The 27,590-nt window shown below is 36.6% G+C and overlaps 1 protein-coding gene across 1 annotated transcript in view; it reads right to left on the bottom strand.

The window, feature by feature from the left end:
• Window positions 1-27,590, bottom strand: part of LOC150084621 (serine/threonine-protein phosphatase 2A 56 kDa regulatory subunit gamma isoform-like) — a 387,095-nt gene that overhangs the window by 90,235 nt on the left and 269,270 nt on the right. The window contains exons 12-13 of the mRNA XM_090376516.1: window positions 7,766-7,893; window positions 1,810-1,911 (exon numbers count right to left, since the gene is read on the bottom strand). Of these exons, the coding sequence (XP_090232642.1) occupies window positions 1,810-1,911; window positions 7,766-7,893 (230 nt within the window). The remainder of the gene's footprint in view (window positions 1-1,809; window positions 1,912-7,765; window positions 7,894-27,590) is intronic.

Genomic DNA, 27,590 nt, shown 5'->3' with positions numbered 1-27,590 from the left:
ATGCGTTGGAGAATTGCCCCCCTCAGTTCTCCCCCGAGTCACAGCACTCCTTCCACTTTGTGCCCGTTGCTTTGCTGCTCTAGTCTGGGGCATGGTAGTTTAAATTAATAAAATCAATAAATTAAATATCAATAGTATTTGAATAGAAACTATTAAATAGAAACAGTGAAGCGTATTACTATATAATTATGCGTTAGAGCTACCTAGCTACCTCAATTAATAAATTTGAATTCCCTACCACTATATCCAAAAACAATGGCTACAAAAATGGAACGAAATAACGGTTTTACCTATCGTAAGTAAAATCCACAAAAACTCTTTATCTAAATTAAAAATAACCAGCGTAACTATAACTATATGACTACGTATTAAGTACAATATAAAATAACAATCATGTAAATAAAAGGCAAACACTTATCGTTTTTGCAGAGCCTGTAACTGACAGCTGTAACTTTTAAAGAGATTCAGCGCCCTCTCCCTCTAGTGACAGGAATCAAGGTATACTACTGCAGCAAGACCTAGACAAATTAGGCTGAGAAGTGACAAATGAGGTTTAACAATGGTAGAGAGAGAGAGAGAGAGAGAGAGAGAGAGAGAGAGAGTCAGAAGTAGAAAGGAATCACCAAGGAAGAGAAGAATGATGATATCCAGCTCAGAACCCTGGGTATGCCAAGTCCATACTCATCAAATGTGAGCCCCTGGGGTTAAAAGAATTGCATATGGGTAGCAGTAATTCCAGAATAACACCAAATAGGCAGTACCACAATTAAGGCAGTGGATTTCAAAAATGGACCAGGGGGTAACTTCACAGTCTATGGAGTTCTCTGAGCAGTCTAGACAGGCTGTGAGAAAACAGTGGAGTTTTTAAACAATATACAGAACATTGCCAGCAGGGTACAAGGAGGTGATTATCCCACTGTATAAGGCATAGTTAGGCCACATCTTGAGTACTGCTGACAGGATTGGAAACCTTATTTATGAAAGATGTGGACTTCCTGGAATGGGTGTAGAGAAGAGCACCCAGATTAATCAAGAATACGAAAGGTGCTCTTACCACAAAAGAGTTTGGTTCTGCAAACTGCACCATTTGGAAACAATAAATATGCACAAGAACCTGAGTAATGTGTTTCAGACTTTTTTTTTTTTTTTTAATACAATGGGACACACACAAACTGAAAAAGGATAGCCACAGGAGAGATGTGTGAAAATGTGCTTTCAGTCAGAGTAATTGATTGTTGGAACAAACTACTATCTGGTGTTTTGGAAGTGGGCAGTGTATTTTTTTCCTTTTTCTCCCCTCCCCCCCAAGGCTGACACTGCAATAAGCTTACTTCCTTGTATTATTTGCCAGTACTACTACTATTACAACAAATAATAATAACAACAACAATAATAATAATAATAATATTAGTAACAGAAATTAATATTCAAGAGCATTTATGTATACAATTTTCAATTTGTACAAAATTGAAATTCGCAAAAAAATTCACTATAGGTTGTGCACATACTGTCCAGAAACTCGCTTGTAAAAGAGTGAACAGTAATTTATCAATTTTATATTGAAATCTTCGATCTTTCACCATGGCACTGAGAGGCAGTTTTTCTTTCTCTCCCCCCATTTTCACAACATGAAAGGAATAATAAAACTTCGGTCTGAGAATCTGCTTCATAAATCTTACTTCTGCCTCTGTTAATCATTATACCCAAAGAAACTGAGTGTCACCTTCATCAGTATTTCAAGAGTTGTATATCAGTCCACGGATAGCCCTAATTTAATGAAAATATATTAATCTGCAAGAGTAAACTCACATTTGTTTTTCCTGTTTATAGTTCTGTGCACATTCATCAAAAAGCTTCTGATTAATCTCCATGAACAACTTCAGTGCATTGTAGATAAGGCCATGGATTGTTCTAATATATAAAAACAGACACAAATATTAATTTATAATCAACAGTAGCACATGGAAGTAAAAACAATGCTAACTATAAAGAGATTAGTAACATTATTTGTATGGAAATAACTAGGAAAAACATGAAAGACTTCAACTTGTAATAAGAGAACCATCTCCAAGGTATTAATTGATTTACAAATGCAGTAGCATTATTAATATGATTTAGTCAAGTGCTAATTTCCCTGATCAAGACTAAATGGGTTGTTACTTGGTTATTTCCATTAGGAGATAACTCCAATTTAAACCAATTTTACTCCACAATAACTACCTTTATAAAGACAATCATGTTTCTGAAACATGTACTTTTGATGGTCAAGATGTCCTGGAAAGTAAGAAATGAGATAATTCCTAAGAGAGTAATACACCCCCTCCCCCACTCCACTTCAATCAGAGAGACCCAGTATATCCTATCCCCCTCTAACGATCCCCCTCTAATCAGTCAATTATAGACTGATTTTAAACTTGAAGTTTTTTTTTAATAAATTAATATTCTGTTGCTGAATCCATAATATCCTTCCCCATATTTCCATTTATTGTCGTCTTTAAATTTTCTTATATGAAGCTTCTTTAACATTTCTTTAAATAAAATCGTTTCCCTTCTCTGATAATTTCAAAAATTTTCTTGGTATTCCTTCAACCCTGTCTCACCAAGGCAAATTTTCCTGCAATTGCACGTTTTGTATAACAAATCTACATCTAGTCTGGGAGACTGCTTCCCTCAGAAAATTACCAACTTTGTTTTGACTATTTCTATTTCATATATTTTTACTATTAAGTGAAGTGACATTCTCAAAATCTCTATTGTATTTACATATATGGTTCTGCCAACCACGTGACATGGAAACCATTGTTAACAGGAAGATGTGTTTAAGCTGCTCATCTAATTTTTTTGAAAACTCATGATCTCATGTTAGACTTTTGATGATGCGATTTTCAATATTCATCAGATGATATCAATCAAAATTAACATAACATCTAGAATCTGTCTTTTCCTATATACCTGAGTAATCACAGAATTTTGTTTTCTTTCCACCAAGACATCTAAAACTGTTAGTTTCCCATCCTCTTCTTGTTCCATTTTAAGCATGAAGTTACGGTAGAGTTGTTAAAATTGGGAGGAAGAGACATAACACACAAACTGGCAAGGCTCTTCACAAAGTGCATTAGAAAAGGTATGACGCCTAAGCAGTGGAATAATGCAATCATAGTTTTGCTGCATAAGAAAGGAGATAAATCAGAAATTGGAAATTATAGACCAATTAACTTGTTATCCCACATCTACAAGTTGTTCACAAGGGTCATTACTAACAGATTAGAAAGAATACTTGATGAGAATCAATCGAAAAGAGCAAGCTGGCTTTAGGACAGGATTCTCAACTATAGATCACTTTCATGTAATATCACAGCTAATGGAGAAAGCAAATGAATATAAAACACCATTATGCCTGGCAATTGTGGATTATGAAAAGGCATTTGACTCCATGCAGCATAAGGCAATGTTTCGGGCACTGGAAAGACAAGGCATAGATACCCCATATATTATGATTTTGAAGAAAATATATGAGAGTGCTACCTCCTTTATTAGACTAGACAAAGACAGTAGGAAATTTAAAATCGAGAAAGGAGTTCGACAAGGAGACACAATATCGCCGAAGCTGTTTACTGCTGCCATTGAGAAAGCTTTCAGAAGATTAGACTGGTCGCAGAAAGGAGTCAATGTGAACGGAGAGTACCTAAACCATTTACGATTTGCAGATGACATTGTGGTCATAAGCCATGCTCCCAAAGAATTAGAGGAAAATCTTAATCAGGTATGCACAGTTAGTAAGGATTTTGGACTAAAGATGAATATGGCTAAAACAAAAGTAATGATGAACAAGTATGCCATAGAAAGGAAAATAATGATTGAAGGAGCAGTAATTGACAAGGTGGAGTCATATACTTATCTGGGACAAGTTATTAGCTGTAATAATGATAAATGGCTGGAAGTCAAGAGAAGAATAAATTTTGGATGGATAGCATTCAGGAAATATAGTCACATACTGAAGAGCAATATCCCAGTTTGTCTGAAACGTAATGAACCAATGTATACTCCCCACCATGTTAGTGAAACTTGGGCACTACACAGAACTACACAGCGAAGAATGGAACGAATTATATTGGGAATCAGACTGTTAGATAAGAAGAGAAACACATGGATTAGGCAGCAAACTCAAGTAAAGGACATTCTTATGAAAACTAAAGAACTAAAATGGTCTTGGGCAGGACACATAGCTCGAAGACATGATGACAGATGGAATAAGAAAATAACAGAATGGTAACCAAGAGGAGCTAGAAGAAAACCTAGAAGACAAAGGTGGAGATGGATAGATGAAATTCATGAGTTTTTGGGAAGTAAATGGATGGCCAGTGCTCAAAACAGAAGGAACTGGAAAGTTGCTGGAGAGGCCTTCATCCTGCAGTGGATTGAAAATGGCTGATGATGATGGATGTCAGATGAACTAATTAGACATGTGACAGAGAAGAAAAATGCATGGAATACATATAAATTAACATGTGACACAGAAGTCTATGATAGATATAAGCTGGCCTGTAACCAAGTTACAAAGGAGGTTACGCAGGCGAAGGCAGATTACGAGAAATCTTTGGCAAAGGATGCAAAGAAAAACAGCAAAGAATTCTTTACTTATGTAAACTCTAGAAGGAAGGGGATGAATCAGATTGGCCCACTTGATATCGATGGTTCAACTGTTCATGATCCTGCTCAGGTAGCTAACAAACAAAATCAATATTTTGCATCTCCATTCACACATGAGGAGTTATTCAGGAAGGGGAATTCCATAGATGAAGTAAACACTGGCAGTGAGCTAGATGATCTTGTAATAATTGAGAGTAAAGTGGAGGAGAAATTGTTGAAGATAAATACAAGAAAGGCACCTGGGGTGGATGGGATCTATCCAGTTATATTAAAGGAGGCAGCAAAGGAAGTAAGCAATCCATTAGCCATAATTATGAGAGCTTCGTTGGACTCAAGGGAGGTACCCACAGACTGGAGATGTGCAAATGTAACCCCAATTCACAAAGGAGGATCAAAGACTGACACAAGTAATTATAGAACTTGAGTTTAACTTCTGTTCCAGGAAAATTAATGGAAGCGCTCATTAAAGAAGCACTGCAGGATCATCTTGACAAGAATTCAGTTATAGCTCAGACACAGCATGGTTTTGTTAAGGGAAGGTCTTGCCTGACCAATTTGATTGGATACTATGATGTAGTCACAAAAGAATTGGATGAAGGGAATAACTTTGATATTATATATTTGGATCTTAGAAAGGCTTTTGATACTGTTGCACATGGAAGACTGCTACACAAATTGGAGCAGTGTGGCATTGGTGGCAAATTGTTGCTATGGATAAAGGGATGGTTGAGGAGGAGAAGACAAAGAGTGGTAATCAATGGACACTGCTCATAGTGGACTAATGTTATTAGTGGAGTCCCTCGGGGTTCAGTGTTGGGTCCATTATTGTTTTCTGTATTTATAAATAATATTGATGATGGTATATCACGCTTAATGTCCAAGTTTGTAGATGATACAAAGGTTGGCAGGGTTGTTAAGGATACTACTGATGCTATGCTGCCTGCAACAGGATCTGGAAAGGTTGAGCAAATGGGCTGAGAGGTGGCAAATGAAGTTTAACATTGCCAAATGTAAAGTACTACATATGGGAAACAGCAACCCCAGAGCAACATATGAACTCTGTGGTACTACACTGACAGTGGTAGAGAATGAAAAGGACCTGGGGGTAATTGTGCAGGCAGATATGAAGTTCTCTGAGCAGTGCAGACGGGCTGCAAGAGTAGCTCATGGTGTCTTATCAATGATATATACAGGAATTTTTCTAGCAGGGATAAGGTGATTATTCCCCTGTATAAGGCAATGGTCAGGCTACACCTTGAGTACTGTATACAGGTCTGGAGGCCTCATTTCAAGAAGGATGATCTGCGAGGTGATCTGATTGAGGCGTATAAGGCTTTCAATGGTTTGAGCAGGCTCAATGCTGATGGGGCATAGGTTCAAACTGAGGAAAGACAGTTGCAGAATAGATGTGCAGAAGTTTGCCTTTATCCAACAGATAGTTGTTTGCTGGTACAGACTTCCATCTGTTGTTGTTGTGAAAGTTGTTAGCTTAAATAAATTTAAGGATGAACTAGACAAACATTTGGAGTGAATGGATGTGTGAAATGTGAAGGGTTTTTTTTTTTTTTTTTTTGGCTGATGCTGTATAAGCTTGCTTTCTTGTATCATATGCCTCAACTAATGCTAATTTTGACATCACTGGTGTTGATGGTAGAACTACTAACCCACTTTTTAACTTATCACCTACATCCAAGTGAGGGGATAATTTAACATCACCACATATTAGATGAGTAGCTAACGTGAAGATTATTATTTAGTTATTAAGCATTCACCTCAACAGCTAGAGACAGGATATGTAAATCATCCTAGTCAGTCAGTAAAGTAGTCATTGTCATCACTTATGTTTATTGCTTCAATACACTGAAATTGGCTAATTGTTGTGTTAATAGTAAAAAAAAAACACACTATTGGTTGACTGCGCAACAAACTTACTCATGGTTTAGGAAATGTGTCATTTCTGGAGTAACTACTGAAATAAAAAAAGGGCCAGAAATCTTCTTTATGGAGAAATTACACTCTGTTTTCACAAACAGACACATTATTAGCCTTCTTCTTTTTATGTGAGCATGACTAACTGTGCCATTCTGCTTACTACAGAATGGCATTCGTAGGCATGTAAAGAGCTGTGACTCTCTCTTTCACAACTGCTGCAGGCTACAACCAACTTCAAGTCAAATTCAGCTAACAGTTCAGTTTTCATGATAAAAATGAAATACTCCCCCCTCCCAACTATAAGAATATGCCAGACTATGAAGCAATTACAGCATAATCTCCTTAACACTCATACCATCAAAGAAGCACAAATGAATGTAGCATATTTAGCCTTCTTTCCTTCAGTTCTGTTGTTAAATGCTGAGAAATCCACTGGGTACACACACTTTTCAAAGTGTGCAACACCTTGCTAACAATAATACTATGCTGGAACAACCTACACTAATCTTGTACACTGTAGAAATTTCTTCAGTAGAAATGTGACCGTTCCCTTATATTCTTTACACTGCCACTTATAACAGCGGAAAAATTCATATGAGGAAACTTCACTACACCAGAAGTCATATTACAAGGTGTTGCAACACGATGTGCTTACAATAGATGAGGAGAATTCTCAACACTACTTTCAAAACAGTTCTTATACTTATTCACCCATTCCTAGACTTGAAGTTGACACGTGCATATTTTACGATACTAAGCCAACACTGAATGATGTTTCAGGTTGGTTTATTCCTTCTGCATCTAATAACCAGATTATACATTGTATCTCTACCTTGGTGCATGACTGCAATAGTGACAATCTTCAAAACTCACTGTTCCCAAAAAAAAAAAAAAAAAAAAAAACAGATGGCACTGTGTGCAAATTTTGTGTTGCCAGCAGACTTTGTTCAATAATCTGACACAAGAGTATCAGTTTCTGCAAATTATGCATTTTAAAAGTTGGATTTGTGATTTCATCTGAATGACCTTCGTAAACCAAAACAAAAGCAAATGCTACGAAGACAAATATAACAAAATATAATAAGATATATTAATGAAAACATTAACATATAATGTGTTCATTATACTTCTTAAAAAAAAAAAAAAAAAAAAACTGACACAAATAACACTGCTTAGGACTTACTTGTTCCAATGAGACTTTGAATTTCTGTACAAGGAGGGAAACATTATAGGAAGGATTTGGTTGGCATTATCACTGATTAAGCTCATTATATACTCATTATTCCAGTAATAGAGTGCTCTTTCAGCAACCTGAAAAAAATTTACAAAATAATACATATTCATTACCACTAATTTTATTATAAATAATTTCAAATGATAAATCCACTCATACAACAGTGAAATATAAATTCCAACACAATAATGTATTGGGCTTTATCGGACCCAGATGATAGTCTTTGTCCTATGGCACAAACTCCAGGAGATAAAATACTACCTGCGGTATGACATGTCACGCCATTTAAAAATTTCCTCTAACTGTATTAATACAGTTACAGAGAATATCTATATCTTAGCTTGCCAGTGAGCCCTATCAACCAATTACTGTTTAAAAGAATTAAGATCAAGGCATACAGAGAGCCACTGTCCGTGAATGACTTATATATACACTGAGTGGATACCTACCTACCTAGTAATGAGTAGGCCTATCTTTTGCCTGGATAAGGGCAGTCACATAGTGATACATTCAGTCCACTAGCATTCCACATGTATTTCCATCCATGCTTGCTGCACCGCTGTCCATAATTCCATTGCATTCCTGAGAAGATCCAACACTTGTATGGACCTTTCGACAGCATCAGATCTTCGACAGCATCAGTTCTTGGGTGATTGAAAGAACATCAGTACTGCAACTGATGTTCTTTTGCCCAATTGAGCTGTAGAGTCCTGTATCATGGTGTTAGCAATGGGACTCTGGTGGGCTCCCATACCCTATTGCGGCTAATGATCGCCTTATGGCCTTGGTGGAGACATTTCTGGTACCTCCCTCATTGAAGTCAGCACTGATTTGTGCCACTGTCGCTCTCCAGTTGGCTGAAACAATGCGAGACAGACATCGACGGCTACGTTCATCTACCACCTTTCTCCACACACACAGTGCTGTCCACGATGAGATGTTTTTCTGGAAATGGCGTATTCTTCCCTATACACTCTTGATACTGTCGAACAGGGATAATGCAATTTCTGTACCACCTCCGTGATAGAGTCACCCATGTGTCAGGCACCCACTATCATCCCTCTTTCAAAGTTGGTTAACTCGTGGTGTTTATCCATACTGACATCGAATTACCATCTAATTGTAGCGTACCTATATACCTGCGAAGTGGTGGGTTCATCCACTAGCGAGAGGGGTGAAAGTGTAGTGTTGCCTAGGATCCAGTTATTCCATGAATTCTGTCCTTTAAGTGTACTTGCTTATACAAGCTGGGGAACCGAGCCTGACTATTTGTGACACCAAGGCTATATGTGCTAGTCAGAATTCAACATTATTATTTTTTTTCCTCCCCTAAACTACCCATGGAGCTTTGTGTGCATGCACATGCTCACAAAGAATGAATGCATGTGTGTGGGCCAACTCAAGTGGTATTTTTTTGCATAATATGTTCTGTGTGCAAGAAGAGATGGATGGAGTGTGTTAAAGTTTAGTCCATATTGGCTGTCTTCGATAGCTATTAGGTATGCCACCCGTGACAGGATAAATGGTGTGGCAAACAGACGTGTGAAAGACTGATTCTCAGCGAACTTAGCCTGCATTAAAAAAAATGTGTGTGTTTTGTCCCTATTCAGAGTGCTGTGACAAGAGAAACACTGTGTGAGAAAATGTATGAGTACATGTCCTTTGCTATTAAATGTTAAATGCAATGAATGTGCATTCTTGAATATATATGTATCGATATTTAAAAAAAAAAAACTCTTACTGCAGGCTAGGGTGTGTACTTCTTGCTAAAATGAATTGGTATTGTCTGCAAACTTAGCAGTGACCAAATGAGTGCTGTATGACCTGTTAATTTGAAAAAAGCATTTAATGCCTCATACACGGGGTGCTGTTGCTTAGTCTAGAGTGCTAACAAAAAATGCCCTGATGGCCACCAAAACCCTACATATTTTGAGCAGATGGTCTGCAAGGATGGACATGTTACCTGGAGTGTTCAGAGATGCATCTAAATGTACCAGAGGTCCCAAAATGCTCTCCCATTCTCTCAACAAAGAGCTCTGCCATCCTCCTCACCTTCCCACCAGTCACCTTTTGCCTGGTGGCCCTAAAACCCTAAACACTATTACTGCTCTTAACAGTGCCCCCATGCAAAGGGTGGATTTCCTCTGCAGGGGTGACCTCTATTGCTTATTCTTCTATTTCTTGGTGGAAGCCTTCCTATCATCCACCCTTTACTTTCTTCCATTTTTTCTAAGACTCAAACTGTCACCCTATGCTCGAGTCAGAGGGAGGGGAGAGATTTTTTCTTTCCCCCTCTCTCTCCCCAGAAAGTCTAGGCAATGTCAGGGTTCACCCCTACCACCCCTACTTATGCAACCATATTGCCTGGTCCACCTCCGTGTGGACAGGCAATGGTGGACCTTAGTCTTCCAAGTGCCCAATGGCAAAGAGGCCAGCTGAAAAACAGCCAAACAACACCCCAACACACTTTTCTGGCCTTTAAAGAGTCTAATTGCATCACAAAAGATCAACAGGGAATTGGGGAAATCCCCAGGCCAGGACATAGTGTATAGTGTCCTGTAAGGGTGGGCAACTTAATTTGTGATGCGATCTACTTTTTTACTTCAAAATGTGCTGCAATTTACCATCTCAAGAATTTCATTGCACATGGTTAAAAAAGTTAAAATTGAAATTTTCAATTTTCACTTGAAAATTGAAATTTTCATATTGAAAATTGTTGTTTATAAATTTGAAAATTAAATACAATTCAGAATTATTATTTTAAATTAACATATATTTAAATTTTAATTTATGTGAAGTTTGTGTCTTCATGCCATCTGCCAAGCTTTCAAAATCGGAGATATACTGTGATAAGGCCAACAGTAAAGAATCTTCTATATGCAAGTCCATAAGAGAACCACGATTTTTTATCTTTGTTTGTTTCAAATACGAAAAGGCCAATTCACATAGATATGTAGAACCATAACAGGAATTAAAAAGTTCACTGCATTTTTTTACATTTGGGTACTTTTCTCGGCAAACATGTTTCCAAAAGTCTTTTTCTGATGACCTGGCTTTTAGGAAGATATCGTTTTGCAATGTAATAATTTCATTTTCAAGTAATATTTTCTCCATGTGAAAAATCTCAGTGATTTTTTCTGCAATTTGTTTTGTATCCAAGTCAACATTAAATGGATAAAAAATATATTGAACAATGTCTTCGATTGTTTTAAAATCACCGAATCCGGTTTCAAAATCATCCACTACTTTATCAATTTCAGAAACATATTTCTCACTATTAAATTCAAAAAACAGGATATCATATCTGGTGAGAATGGGCACCCAGGGTCCTGAGCTGGATGTCATCATTCTTCTTTTTCTTGGTGATTTCCTCTCTCTCTCAGGGTAACTCAGAAAAATTTTTTTGGCTGGTGCAGCATAAGCCCCAGGCTTCCTTGCACCATATGCCTAATAATAATAATAATAAATATTTTTACAACTAATCTTGCATATTTGCAAAATGATCGAATTTTTTTCTTTGAGATAATTAGCCAGTGCCAAAAACTGATATTTATATGCTGAAATACTACTATTCAGATCACTTCAATTTACTGGTAAAATTTTTCAAAAAAGCCAGATCACACAACCATTCTCTCTTGCAGCTACTGATAATCATCTCTCCTTTGATCAACAATTTTTTTAAATTCACCCCGGGGGCTCACATCTGGTGAGTATGGGCTTGGCACACCCAGGGTCCTGAGCCGGATATCATCATTCTTCTTTTTCTTGGTGATTCCTCTCTCTCTCTCTCTCTCTCAGGGTAACTCGGGAATTTTTTTTTTTTTTTTTTGGCTGGTGCAGCATAAGCCTCAGGCTTCCTTGCACCATATAGCTGCTAATAATAATAATAATAATAATAATAATAATAATAATAATTTCATTCAGCAAATTTCGAAATCTCTGTAGAAACTTACTCCTACTCAGCCACCTCAGAGCTGTGTGTAATAACAGATCTGGTTCATTTTAATCGAGTTGCATTTTGAAATGTCTCCTTTGAAGAGATTGTCCTCTCGTGGAATTCACCATTTCGAAAGCTATGTCCATAACACTTTTAGTATTTAATCTTTTTCTGGCTAACACTTGTTGGTGGATGATACAGTGGAAACTCAAAAAATCTGGCAATTTGTTATCCTTTTGGCACAATGTTATTTAATAAATATAAAAATGTGTTATTAATACAAGCTTAAATAGTGATAATTTAATTTTTACAATAAAATTTTTGAATGTGTTAAATATATCAAGACCTCTAGTTCTTTCTTTTAACGAAACCATACCCAGCAGTTCTCTACTGGCAGAATGATCCAGAGGCGGACTGGATCAAACATTCTTACTGGGGTACACTTGTGGCGGTCAAAAATTCACACTAGCATTTATGGCCAAAATTTCTCCAACATCCAGCCCACCAGGGTTTCCCCATTAAGTCTTATGGCCAGTCCACCTCTGGAATCATCAAAAACCATACAAATAAAAACAAGCAATTGAGCTGTATCACTGACATCTGTAGATTCATTCAGTTGTAAAGAAAACAACGCGCAATTAGCAATATGAGCAAGCAATTGTCGTTAATATATTTTTATTCATTTTTTTGATGCACCGCATCACAGTATTCCAAGATAATTGCAGATCTCGAAGAGCACTTTTAAGCCATGGAAGCATTGCAAAACAAACAAACAACAACATTTTTCTTTTATCATTACAAGAAAGTATTCTAGTTCCTACTCTTGATGAAAATGATACATTTTACTCTCTTTTTCGTAGTATTCATTTTAAATGAATACTACGAAAAAGAGAGTAAAATGTATCTTGGAATACTGTGATGCGGTGCATCAAAAAAATGAATAAAAATATGAACGAACAATTGCTTGCTCATATTGCTAATTGCGTGTTGTTTTCTTTACAACTGAATGAATCTACAGTTGTCAGTGATACAGCTCAATTGCTTGTTGACAAATTGCTCAATTGCAACATTGACAAATGTAAAGTACTACACATGGGAAACAGCAACCCCAGAGCAACGTATCAACTCTGTGGTACTACACTGACAGTGGTAGAGAATAAAAGGGACCTGGAGGTAATTGTGTGGTTGGTTGGTGGAACAGACTTCCATCCCTTGTAGTGGAGGTTGATAGCCTAAATAAGTTTAAGGCTCAGCTGAACAGGTATTTTGAACAAACAGAGGGGTGAAGTGGAAGTGGGTTTTTTTTTTTTTTTTTTTTTGGCTGATGCTGCATAAGCTTGCTTTCTTGCATCAAATGCCTCTACTAATGCTAATGCTAATGTTGAGGACAAAGAAATCAAAGGGTATTAAATTAACGTATAAGTACTGTCCAGTTATTAATATTAAGTAAGCTAAATAAGAATTCAACACATACACTATGCTCTCCACAACGTAAGTACATGAATTTTCAATAGACAAGCCTAGCGGCTGCGTGGCCACAAGAGTAGTCATGTGGTTCAACAGATTTTAATAGGCATATGCAGTGGGACGCATAATAATAATAATAACATTTAAATTTTGACTAATCTGATTTTTATATATATATACTTAAAATTCATTGTGACATGATCGACCGAAATTAAAGCCGCGATCAACTGGTAGATCGCGGACTTGTTGACCACCCCTGCTATACACTAAGTTCTTTCTGTATAGGAGAGTGAACTGGTCCTTTGACATGTGATATAGCTTGAGTTTAGGGTCCTGTGTTTCTAGAATTTTAGTACAGTTTTTGGACACCAGCCCTCTGTTTTTGGAAGGTTGTGCAAGGTTGTGTGATGAAGGAACTGCTCCGTTATAATTTTTTCTGCTTGCTATTTTAAAAACATAATATTGTTCTTTCTGCGAATTATATTCTATGGGACTTAGTATACTGTATTAATAACATTGCTGCCTCCTTCTTTCGTTACCTTTAGATATTATTTGACAATACTTTGTCATTTGGCCTTCCCTTCTGTAAGATCAAGTTTACACACTTTTGGAGTACTCTCTGGGTTACTTTGATCTTCATCTGCTAACATGGAATCTGACAGATGCCACTTGTTAAAATTTTTCTGTTTTTTAAATCAGGAAATAAAATAAAATCCCCCCTATATACTTTTCTTCACCAATATCCTCTAACTATTTCTACTCTATTTTCTGTTTTCATTTCAGTATATTATGAATTACAAGATAAATTTTTGCCTGACATTTAACAGATGCCAGGTCAGCAAAGAGCATCTACCTTTCTTCTAGGTAACTCCCATTCCCACATGGTGTCTGTGAAACACCAGTGAGAGATATCAAACATTGACACAAAGCCTTGATTTCGCTGACAAACAGCTGAAAAAATATAGATGTTTACGTTGCATCTGCCAGATACCATGCCAGCATCTGAGTTTTAATATGGGAGTCAGTAACCTTAATTTCAAAATAATTATGATAAATACTTTATTATTATTATGGTTTCTCTCATTTATATTCATTAGATTCTTTTGAATTGGGTTTAGCAAATCATAATTAACAGATCACTGTTTGTAATTCATTAAAAAAAAACTAAGAAATAATTTTTTTATAATTAAAACAGTAGTGAAGATTAAGAATCCTGCCTTGGAATTGACATTTTTAATTAACAGGACTCGTTTCTCAATAGTAGGCAAATTTTTTTTATAGACTTTGGCCACTATGCTTAAACACTTAACTAGGAAGCCACTGCTTCTTCCCAGTTACCTGCAATATTGGCAGGAAAGGTACTACACTTCCATTGAGGTTTTCTAAGGAAACTGTATTTTCTGGCTGTCATTTTAGTATAATGAGTCATCTGGTAGTGTGTAGTTTTAATAAAAAAACTGTACTTAAAGTGGAAAATTAATGTTTTATTCATTTTATTAGACTTATTAATACAATAACCTCTCTCACATTAGATACCAAGAGTAAACTCACTAAACTTAGCAATGATAGTACATCAAACAGTGAGATAGGTCATAGGCTAAGATTACCTCACACTAGTTATTACTGTTCTTAAAAACAAAGAGAAAATTCTAAGTGAAGTGGGAAGTTCTACACCAGTCAGTACAACACTAATTCGCAAACGTGATAACATTATTGCTGATATAGAAAAACTTTTAATGGTGTGGATGGATGATCAAGTGATCATCCATCCTTAAGCCAAGTGATCATCCAGGATAAGGCCCTAAGACTGCTGACATGAAAGCCAGGAGAGGGGAGGCAGCTAAGGATGCTGAATTTCCTGCCAGTAGCAGCTGGTTTAATAAATTTAAGATTAGGAGCAACCTCCATAACATTAAAGTCCGAGGTGAAGTAGCCAGTGCAGATACAGAAAGTGCAGCTAATTTTCCTGATGAGCTAGCCAAGATCATCGATGAGGGATATTATTCTGAAATGCAGATTTTTAATGGTGATAAAACCAGCCTCTAGTGGAAAAAAATGCCTTCAAAAACATTTATAGCAAAGGAAGATAAGTCAATGCCAGGATTTAAAGTAGCAAAAGATAGGATAACCCTTTTGTTAGGTTACAATGCAGCAGGCGATTTTCAATTGAAGCCTATGCTAATTTATCATTTAGAACACCAAAGAGCATTAAAGAATTATGCAAAAATCCAGTCTTCCTGTTTATTGGAAATCAAATTGAAAAGCATGGGTTACTGTATTATTTTTTGAAGAGTGGTTTTCAAATTACAGGCAACCCCCGTACAACACGGTACTTCTACCACACAGTCTCGCTCTAACGCGATTGATAAATTGCAGCAATCCTTGCACAACACAGTACTTATACAACACGGTTTTGCTCTAACAAGGTTAGAGGATTTCAGTAAATCATGCATAACAGGATATTTTTGAGCTTTTGTGCAGGGAAAACTGCGCTATTATGTTTGATGTAATTTATCAATAATTCCACTCTTTTTGAATCCCTCCTGCTGTTGACTCACTAGTCAAAAAAAATTATTGAGAAATCCCCTTGTTACTTTCTATACTATTGAACATGTGGAAAAATCTAGATTTCAAAGTTTTATTACTATTTGATAGCACACCAGGCCATCCAAAAGATTTAAGTATTCCAAAACATTGAAGTTATGTTCTTACCACCACAGTTGTATTGGGTTAATACAACTTCTTTCATTCAGCCATTAGATCAAGATATTATATCCACCTTTAAAACTCACTATATCAGAAAATCGTTACAATCGATTCTGAAAAAAATTGATTCCGAATCTATTGAAGTAATGGAGGCATGGAAACATTTCTTTAAAACATTACAGATTTATCACTGAAAGAAGTAAAACTGTCAGTGTTAAATGCGTGTGAAAAATGTATGGCCAGAGTCAGTTCATTTAGGAAATATGATTGAACTGGCAGAAAACGGAATTGGTGCGATAGTAGAACTTGCCACATCGGCAAGGAAGGGAAGATTTTGATGATATGATTACTGAAGATGTTGTGGATAGTACAGTTTATAGAATCGCCCTCCTCCCCACACCAGGTAGAAAAGACCAAAGTTTGAATTCCGTCGATGACAGGAGGAATTTTTATGGGTCTTTTTCACAACGGGGGCAAGGGGGAAATATACTAAAATTAAGTAATTTACAGGTGTGTATTGAACACACCTGTAAATTGCTTAATTTTAGTATATTTCTGTGGTGCCCTCTGCTTAGTTATAAAGTGAAAACTGAGAAAAATTCATAACTGCCTTCAATATACCCATAGTGGATAACATGGCCAGTACTATTTTTACATGTATTATTGTACTTAATACAGGTAGTTCTCGACTTTACGAGTTAATTCGTTCCTATCGCGCTCTCGTAAAGCAAAAACTCGTAAATCGGGAATTTATTTCCCATAGACATAAGGTTAAAAATAGGGGTTAAGTTATCAACAATGAAATTAGCTAGCTAATTAATTTATGTTTAAACAATGATTGATTTATCGAAAGAAATGAAAATGTAGCCTGTAACATCAAGCAAATTATAATAATAGAGAAATTATTTACGACTTACAAATGTTAAAGAATGTTTATTCTTCATCATTATCGACTAAATGCACACTAGTTGGTTTGTTGCACAAGGAGTTGTCTTGTTTTCAGAAATATTTCAAGAGGCGTTTGTTTCCAACATAATCTTCTCTTTTAATTATAAATTTCACGATTGCATGCATAAGCATTTTTTAAGAACACACAAACTGCAACTAACACAATTCGCGTGGAGTAGCAATTTACAAAGCTTCAAAAAAAAAAAAAAAAAAAAAAAGCAATGAAGAGAAGATTCTGAAAATTTATTATGTTTTTTATACGATTGAAGATTTCGGTAAAGGGGAAACACATTTCACCATAATAACGTGTAAAAAACCACACAATTCCAGCTATCGGTATTTTCGCAAATGCAAGAAGATCGAGTTTACTACTCATAATTGCTTGCAGTAACAGAAAAGCCCAATAAACCGGAAAGTGCAAATTGTTTTTATTGTTTTATGGTAGTGACCTCCAGAAATGTGCTTTAGAAAAATATCACAAAGGCGTTTAAAATTGATTCTTATAAGGGAACATATGATAAGGTGGAAGTGTAGTGCATTTTAATGATTTGAATTAGTAACTAATACAATTTACAAATCATGCTCATGACCTTTTATATGGCTTTAAGGTCATGCTCATGACCTTAAAAATGACATTAGATAAATAAATAAATATAAATAGCTTAGATAAATAGAGAAATAAATAACTTAGTTATACAGCGAAAATTTCAACTTCCGAGATCGTCAAACGAATTACCAAAAAACAGTGTGTTATTGGGTTCATATTACGATATTTTAAAGATATGATGGTGTCTCTGGAACTGATTAATATCGTAAAGTGTGGTACACTGTATTGTATAGCTACGCACATGGTTTGGAATGCAGTATTTATGAATGTTTAACCTTCATTTTTTGCAATTAATGTTCATATTTTCGATTTTGTTGATACTTGGGGGGGGGGGAAAAACTCCTAAACCCGGGAACTGCCTGGATTATTTAAATTTTTATAACTAGATAAGTTACTTATTACCATTCGATTCTACTGGTAAATTCTAGTGTCATCATGTGGACTTCCCATGGAACTTCGGTCTCAAAAGAGGATACTTTCATTGAACTTTTGTTTCTTTCAGGGCAAGTTGGGGGCTTCCTACTTATGCATTTCTTTTCATATAATCACACTTACTATAGCCTTTCTAATGTGAATTAACTTTCTAAAATATTATTTTTGTAAAAAATTTGGTTTTGATATATTAATTGGCACATACTATTTTGCTTTAACACTGTAGCTGACGGTTCTCAAAAAATGTTTTCACTTCAGCATAACAAGGGCTTTCCTATCTGAACAGACTCAAGCTGTGGATGGTCATCATCATCATCATCATCATCAGCCATTTTCAATCCACTGCAGGATGAAGGCCTCTCCAGCAACTTTCCAGTTCCTTCTGTTTTGAGCACTGGCCATCCATTTACTACTCAAAACCTCATGAATTTCATCTATCCATCTCCGCCTTTGTCTTCCGGGTTTTCTTCTAGCTCCTCTTGGGTACCATTCTGTTATTTTCTTAGTCCATCTGTCATCATGTCTTCGAGCTATGTGTCCTGCCCAAGACCATTTTAGTTCTTTAGTTTTCATAAGAATGTCCTTTACTTGAGTTTGCTGCCTAATCCATGTGTTTCTCTTCTTATCTAACAGTCTGATTCCCAATATAATTCGTTCCATTCTTCGCTGTGTAGTTCTTAGCTTCTCTTCCATTCTTTTGGTGAGTGCCCAAGTTTCACTTCCATAAGTCATAGTGGGGAGTATACATTGATTCATTATTTTACGTTTCAGACAAACTGGGATATTGCTCTTCAGTATGTGACTATATTTCCTGAATGCTATCCATCCAAAATTTATTCTTCTCGTGACTTCCAGCCATTTACCATTATTACAGCTAATAACTTGTCCCAGATAAGTATATGACTCCACCTTTTCAATTACTGCTCCTTCAATCATTATTTCCCTTTCCGTGGCATACTTGTTCATCATTACTTTTGTTTTAGCCATATTCATCTTTAGTCCAAAATCCTTACTAACTGTGCATAACTGATTAAGATTTTCCTCTAATTCTTTGGGATCGTGGCTTATGACCACAATGTCATCTGCAAATCGTAAATGGTTTAGGTACTCTCCGTTCACATTGACTCCTTTCTGCGACCAGTCTAATCTTCTGAAAGCTTCCTCAAGGGCAGCAGTAAACAGCTTCGGAGATATTGTGTCTCCTTGTCGAACTCCTTTATCGATTTTAAATTTGCTACTGTCTTTGTCTAGTCTAATAAAGGATGTAGCACTCTCATATATTTTCTTCAAAATCATAAAATATGGAGTATCTATGCCTTGTCTTTCCAGTGCCCGAAACATTGCCTTATGCTGTATGGAGTCAAATGCCTTTTCATAATCCACAAATGCCAGGCATAATGGTGTTTTGTATTCATTTGCTTTCTCCATTAGCTGTGATATTACATGAAGGTGATCCATAGTTGAGAATCCTGTCCTAAAGCCAGGTTGCTCTTTCAGTTGATTCTCATCAAGTATTCTTTCTAATCTGTTAGTAATGACTCTTGTGAACAACTTGTAGATGTGGGATAACAAGCTAATTGGTCTATAATTTCCAATTTCTGATTTATCTCCTTTCTTATGCAGCAAAACTATGATTGCATTATTCCACTGCTTAGGCACCATCCCTTTTCTAATGCACTTTGTGAAGAGCCTTGCCAGTTTTTGTGTTATGTCTCTTCCTCCCAATTTTAACAACTCTACAGTAACTTCATCTTCCCCCGGGGCTTTCCGATTCTTCATTTTCTTCAATGCATGTTCTAACTCATCAGGAAGAATATCGGGTATGTCGTATGTGTTGCTACTTTGCAATCCATCTTCCCCACTGATGGTATTATTCCCTCGCTCCTTGTATAATTCTCTATAGTAGTCTTCTGCTATTTGAATTATGCCTTGTCTGCTGTTTATAAGTACACCATCGCTATTCTTCAGTTTCAGTATCATTTGTCTTTCTGTATTACTGCTCATGGCTGCTGATTTAAATCCTTTGTTTTCCCTTAATGCTTGTTCTACTTTTCTTGCGTTAAATCTTCTTATGTCCTCTCTGAGTCTCTTTCTAATCGCTTTGCATAACTCAGTATACTCAATTTTCTCCCTGTCAGTGTTTTTCTTGCTCTTCATTTGTCGTCTTTGGTTCATCATGACAAGTGTTTCTTGACTAATTTTTTCTTCTTTGGATTTCTGTTTCCCTATAGGTTTCTTGGGCTTTATCACTTTCAGAAAGTTGTAATATTCCTCGTCGATATCTTGGTCCTGAGCAGTCTGCAGAAGCTCAAACTTGTTCTTATGTTCCAGTACATACTGCTTTTCCTCCTCCTCTGTTATTTCAAAGACCTTTGTATTATTTACTCGAGTCAGTTTTTTCCTTTCCTTTCCTACATCTATATCAAGTGTACATCTTACCATTCTGTGATCACTTCCAACATTTACCTTATTCAGGACGGTAACATCATTCACAATATATCTTCTGTTAGTGAGGATGAAGTCGATTTCATTAGTTGTTAATCCATTTGGACTCTTCCATGTCCACTTTCTGTTCACCCTTTTCTTGAAAAAAGTGTTCATTACTGACAGTCCTTGAGATTCTGCAAATTCCACAAGTCTTTCACCTCTTTTATTTCTTTCACCAATTCCAAAATTTCCTATAGTTCCTCTTTCTGCGCTGTTTTGCCTTTTTCCAACCTTAGCATTGAAGTCCCCCATAATAATAGTGTAGTGGGTTTTCTGCTCATCTAGAAGACTCAATTTCAGTGTACATTTCTTCAACCTCTTCATCATCATGGCTCGATGTTGGTGCATAAATCATTATAATCTTTAGCTTGTACCTCTTAGAAATCTTGAATATTAGTCTTGACACCCTTGGTGATGTACTTTTGAATTCCAAAATGTTTTTAAAATCTTTATGGACCAGAAACCCAACTCCACCTTCGCTCCTTTCACTGTTTCCATTGGTGTACAGCAGATTTCCACTTGATAAACTTGATTCATCTAAACTTGAAACTTGATAAAAGTGATTCATTTCTTCTTCTTGTTTCAGCCAAACCGATGATATTCCAATTCACATTTTCTAATTCCTTTTCCAGCTCTAATATCCTGTCTTCACTGTTGAGTGATCGTACGTGATGTCAAATTGACATGGTGATGACAAGCAAAGATTGACTTCTTCAGATAAAGGTAAAACCCTTAAGGATGAAAAATTCCTACGATGTGCTTTGTCGTGTTGAATACTGTGCATCTTATACTGATACCCGAACAAAAATGTGTAAGAAACACAAAGAGAGCAATGATTATTTAACAGAGGAAACCAGTCGGGTTACAAAAGCAGCCATAAAAGTTTTAACTGAAAAATACTGTGATCTTCAAATCACTGAAAATAACTTAATCACAGACTAATGCGGAAACAGAGTTAAATCTGAAGAAAGTCAGAAGACTTAGATATATTATCTAAACTCTCCAACAACTTCTTATGCGAAACATTGTAAAATAAGATAGTGGAGACTTGTACGATTTATAAGGGATCAGGTTATAGAAAAGGGCGAAACCATGGTATCATTTGATGTGGTATCCTTGTCTACGTGCATTCCTATCGACCATGGGGTGAAATGTGCACGTGTGCCATTGGAGAAGGATGGCACCCAAAGGAATAAAACTCCATTAAGTGTGGAAGAGCTGTGTAGTGGGTGGAGCTGTGTCTCTCTCGAGTACCGCCATGGTATTTCAAACCTCAAAGTATAAATAGGTTCACAGCATAGCAATGGACTCCTTTATTAGTGCTGTCATAGCAAATTTAGCTATGGAGGAGCTTGAATCCAGGATTTTTTAATAGGCCGGTTCTCCCCATGCACGCATGGAAACAATACGTTTACAATTATTCGGAGAGGGAGAGAGGATGAAGAGCTTGGTTTCCTCAATAGCTTCTCCCCGATTATTCAGTTCACCTCAGAGGTGGAAGTAGAGAGTACCCTCCCATTCTTTGATGTGTTGGTACATAGGGAAGGCCCTAGAGTGAAAGCCAGTGTGTATAGGAAACCCATGTGCCGGGTCCAATACAAACATTACAATATAGCACAAGCCAACCATCACAAGAACAGTGTCATTAGGGCATTACTGGATAGGTCTGGGTCCCTATCCAGTAATGCCCTCCGAGGATAGAAAAGAAGAAATTAAACGTGTCACAGCAGATCTCAGAAAATGTAACTACCCCCAAAGGATCAGAGATAAATGTATCTGCGAGGCAGGGCATGGACATAGAGAGCCGTTTACACCCATTGCCACCGCATACATTCCCTACTATCCGGGCCTAACTGAGCATATAACTCAGGTGTTCCACGATTGCCAGACACATTGTGTGCAGCTATGAGGGCGGAGGTTGCACACAGTTGTGTCACAGGTTAAGGACCCCCATATCTATGGAATGTGTAAGTGGTGTTGTGTATGAGATAAAATGCCCAGATTGCGGGGAATGTTAACAGCAGTTGGTGAAACAAAGCATCGATTTAAAGATTGCATGAGGGAGCATATCAGCACGATAAAGACAGCAGATTATGGGAGGTCTGCTGTGAGGTGGGGAGCATATCAGCACGATAAAGACAGCAGATTATGGAAGGTCTGCTGTGAGGGGGAGCACCATCAAATCTTTCCTGACAAAACTGTTTCGTCAACCAGGCACACAGATTTTGGGACTGCAGGTGGCTCGAGAGCTTGCGGATTTGCTCCTCTGAGAGCAACACTATTAACAGAGACAGGGGAATCTGCATTCATCCCCTCTTCGAGGTTGTAGTTCTTTGATGGGATGAATGGTTCCGCTTGGCACATTCCTGAGCCATTTCTGGTTCCAGTGCACATGGGGAGAATACCGCCCATACTCCTGTAGAAACACGTGCTGTGAACCGTGAGCATGCTGATATTTAAGGATGTACTGTATGATAAGCTTCACTGTTGAAAGGAGGTGGACACCTCTGAAAGATTTGCATTTTATCGCTTTTATTGGTGTTTTATTGCTTTTATCCGGTGTTTCATCAATATTGTTTATTTTATTTTATTTTATTTTATTGTATTTTAAAATTTTTTTTATTTTTATTGTACGGACAGTTATCTTATTTTATCAGTTTTATTCGGTGTATTATATTATTCATTCTGTTTATTTCATTTTTAGCATTATTATCTTAATACAACACAACTCTAATTTATTTAATAACAGTTGGTGTAGGTTTGTACAGTTATTGTGAACATGAATATTCCCAATCCCAGAGTCCTATTTGAAAAATTTGTTACAGAAATAAACTTTAGGTTCTTTAACAGTTCTAAGTCAAAATCTTCCTTTAACTGGATTATAGGTACGACACCATGTCTATATAAAATAGTCTTAAATGTAGGCACTTATTTAGTGGATGAATTGCACACTAATGCAAGTTATAAAAAACAGGACTTGGGAAATTACATCATGGATGTGAACTACCCAGATTATAAGTGTTTCCTTGAACTAGTAAGAAACAGAACAACTTATGGCAAATCCTTCATTACAAACCTCTAACAAAGAGGCCCCTTCTCTCAATGCAAGAGTTGATAAAATTCAAATAAAAGTGGAAAAATCCCAAAATGTCTCAATGAATTAGGGCACATTTCATTTGACAAAAATAGAGATTTAATACTATTATTAGAACCCTATTACTATCATGGAAAGATTTCTAGCTTTCCTATTACTACAAGCGGTATTCATTCAGATCCTCTACAACCACATTCTGCCACTGTAAATTTAAATGGCAGTTTGGACATCACAATTATCCATGGTTTCTGTAACCAATTTATCACCTGTGTTCTTTTTACTGGTTATTTTGGCAGTAATTATCTTTTCTGTCTACTGTCCACCATATGAATATATGAAATATATTCATATGGTGGACAGTAGACAGAAAACCATATGACCTCCACCATATGAATATATGAAATATATTCATATGGTGGAGGTCATGACCATAAAGCAATAAAAACAATTTGCACTTATTATTATTAAAATTAGCCATATGGTGCAAGGAAGTCTGAGGCTTTTGCCGCACCAGCCAAAAAAAAAAAAATTTCTGAGTTACCCCTGGGGGGGGGGGAGAGAGAGAGAGAGAGAGAGAGAGAGAGAGAGAGAGAGAGAGAGAGAGAGAGAGAGAGAGAGAGAGACAGACAGAGAGAGAGAGAGGGGGGAAGAATCACCAAGAAAGAGGAGAATGTTGATATCCAGCTCAGGATCCTAGGTGTGCCATACTCAACAGATGTGAGCCCCTCAGGTTTCGGGTTTATTGGGCTTTCTCTTTTATCTAATTATAAATGGGGAGTAAACTCGATCTTATTGCATTTGCAATAATACCGATAGCTGGAATTCTGTGGGTTTTTACGTTATTATGGCGAAATGTGTTCCCCCTTCACTGAAATCTTCAATCATATCAAAGACAAATTTTCAGAAACTTCTCTTCATTCCTATTTACGTATTACAATGATGAAGGGAAAGCAACCAACAAAAAGTGAAAGTGGTGGTAGTGACAGGAAATGAAACAAAATTGATTTAGAAATGAAGACGAAAATGATTAAGGAGTATGAAGCAGGACAAAGTTTGTCATCTATTGTCATGGTTTCTGTAACCAATTGTCTCACTGCTTCAACAGTGAATACTATTTTAAAGTGCAGTGCATGTATAAAATAACATGTCAAAGGATCAGCATACTTAAGATCAACAGTGATCACAAAACAGCTTTCAGGCGCTATATCAAAGATGGAACAGCTATTAATAATATAGATGGAAAATCAGATTCAAAAGTGAGTGCCCCTGAGTCTAATGACCATTCAAGCAAAAGCAACAAGTATTTATAAAGATATTAAGGTTAAGTATGGCAAACTCAAACCCAAGTTCATGGAAAGCAATGGGTAGTTTAATAGGTTCAAGCATCGCACTGGTTTCCACAACATTAAAGTACGTGGTGAAGTCGCCAGTGCTGATCCTGCAGATGCAGAGAAATTTTGTGATGTGTTGGAAAAAATTATTGATGAAGGCGGCCATTCAATGCAGCAAATTTTTAATGTTGACGAGACTGCTCTGTATTGGGAAAAAAATGCTAGATCGAACATACAGCGCCAAAGAGGAAAATACAATGGCAGGTTTCAAGGGGTCAAAAGATAGGGCCACGCTCTTGCTTGGGGCTAATGCAGCAGGAGATTACAGATTAAAACCACTGCTTGTGTACCATTCTGGAAATCCTCATGCATTTAAGCGCATTAATAAAGCCACATTACCCGTGCATTTTAGATCGAACCAGAGAGCATGAATAACAATATCTCTCTTTGAGGATTGGTTTAAATGCTGCTTCATTCCAGAGGTTGAAAAATATTGTAAAGACAACAATGTTCCTTTCAAGCTTTTTGCTTCTATTAGATAATACTCCTGACACAACTTCACTCATTCAATTTACAGCTAAGGGTGTTATTTTGAATTTAAAAGCATACTATTTACGCACAACGTTTGCTCAGGTACTGTCTGTAGTAGACAGTGAGAAAAATTTTACGTTAAGAGACTTTTGGAAATCTTACAATATTTACCACGCCATCTTAAACATTAATAAGGCCTGGGTGGAAATTACTAACAGTTGTTTAAATGGTGCATGGAAGGAAATATGCCCATGTCACATAAAAGGCTTCGACGGATTTTAAAAAGACAAATCATATGAAGAGGTTACAGATAAGATTGTAACAGTTTCAGAGCTACTTCAGTTGGAGGGTGATGCCAAAGACTTGGAGGAGTTAATAGAGGAAGAAGAGAAGGAATTACCTAACAAAGAACTTTTTAACTTGCAAGCAGCAATAGTGAAAGAAGAAAATGCTGACGAAGCTCAAGATGAGGAGCCAAGACGCTTCATCACCAGAGAGATGGTAATGGCATTTTGTGAAATTGCATCGGCAATGGCGAGGTTTGAAAACATGGATCCTGACAGCGAACTATTTGTAAAAGTTAACAGAGGGGCCAATGATATGTTTGCTTGCTTGTTACAAAGAAATCTACGATGAAAAGAAAAAAGCCAACGTCCAGTCATCCATTAATATGTTCTTTCGTAAGGTTGAGCAGCTGACCCCTTCTAAATCTCCACAGCCCTCAACCTCTGCAGTGGCATACTTATCAGCTGAAGACGTCGATTCTGGCAATGATGCTCAAGAGGTAAAACTTACTGACGTTATGCCTGTCATCTCTCTTTTTTTGTAATTTTATAATTTTGAATTTTTTTTTAAATTGCATGCTTATGTAATTTTTCCTACGCATGAGATAAAAAATTTAATAAACGCAATAAATAATTCTATTTACATATTCGTCGAACATTTCTTTTTTGATTCAATCGATTCATCAAGCACAGCTGCGATGCTGCACAAGCATGGGGGAAATTCCGATTTTCGTAGTGTTCCATGGAACGCAACCCTTAAATAAGTCGGGGGTTCCTGAACTGATGATTTTAATGCTGAATTTGTTACATGGTTCAGTTCTTCAAATAGTTCTAGAGAATGCTTAACTGAACAATTATTTTTACAGCATGGTCTTATCACTTTAAAGGAACCTTGATATACTGTATTGTTATCCTTGTTCTTCAAGGCAATCTAACTGATACAACTCCTGTTTTTCCCCTTCTATTTCCTCTTATTAATTCCTAGTGTGTTCGTGTTGACTGGACTCAATCTGACCATGGAGTGATCTTTTTTAAAATCTCTGATCCTACTGTCTCTGTACCTCAACCATCATCTATTTTAACCTGTTTTTCTCTTTAAAAAAGTTGAATGGAACAAATTTTTCAATACCTTACATTCTGAATTTTTAAATTTTGATTCCTACTCTAACACAACTCCTACTGAATGTGCTTCTTATGTTCAAAAGGCCATTTTAAAAGATGTAACTATCTCTACGAAGAAACAATTAAAAAGAAAAACTGGTGCAATAGTGAACTCACTGCTACTCGTAAAAATCTGTCAAAAGTAATCATAGATCTCATCTTCCCGAAGAAACCCAGTAAATAAGAACCATTTATCTCAATCTAAAATTGCAATATGACAAAATGATTTTCAAAAGTGTGGGGGGGGGGGATACACAGCATACATTTGTCATCTATTTATAATGATGTAATTCACTAATGATTTAGAATCGATTACTAACATGCTACTTTTTCTTTCTGATGATATCTCTGCTGATTCACCTGCTCATAAATCTGTCAGCTCATTACAGATTAATTTATGCCCCTGCAAGCCACTCCATTCTTGGATTAATTCTGCAATTGATACTGAGTTAATAGAAGGTAATTTATTACAAAGTTCCCCTGCAATTCAATTATATTTTACTAGGTATCTTTAACAAATAACTTTATCTTTTCCTGACCTTTTTTGTAAATCAGCTCTACTGAAAATTCTTCTTAGGTCTGGGAAGCAGGTGCAGCACCCTCAGTCATACAGACCTACTACCCTCCTGAATAATCTCAGAATAGTTCTTGAAAGACTGAGCTCTCACCGTACTGACTCCCTTCTGCAGGAAAACAACTGTTACTCCCCTAACCAATTTGGTTTCTCACGTGGGATGGGTACTAAGGATAGTACCCATCCATTTCTTCTTCAATCTAATTCAGTCTTCT

Source organism: Mastigoproctus giganteus, chromosome 6 (genome assembly GCF_048544385.1).
Source record: "Mastigoproctus giganteus isolate SK-2022 chromosome 6, ASM4854438v1, whole genome shotgun sequence".
NCBI classification, from domain to species: domain Eukaryota; kingdom Metazoa; phylum Arthropoda; class Arachnida; order Uropygi; family Thelyphonidae; genus Mastigoproctus; species Mastigoproctus giganteus.
Note: the sequence above shows the minus strand (reverse complement) of the source record. Positions and strands in the feature narration are given on the sequence as shown.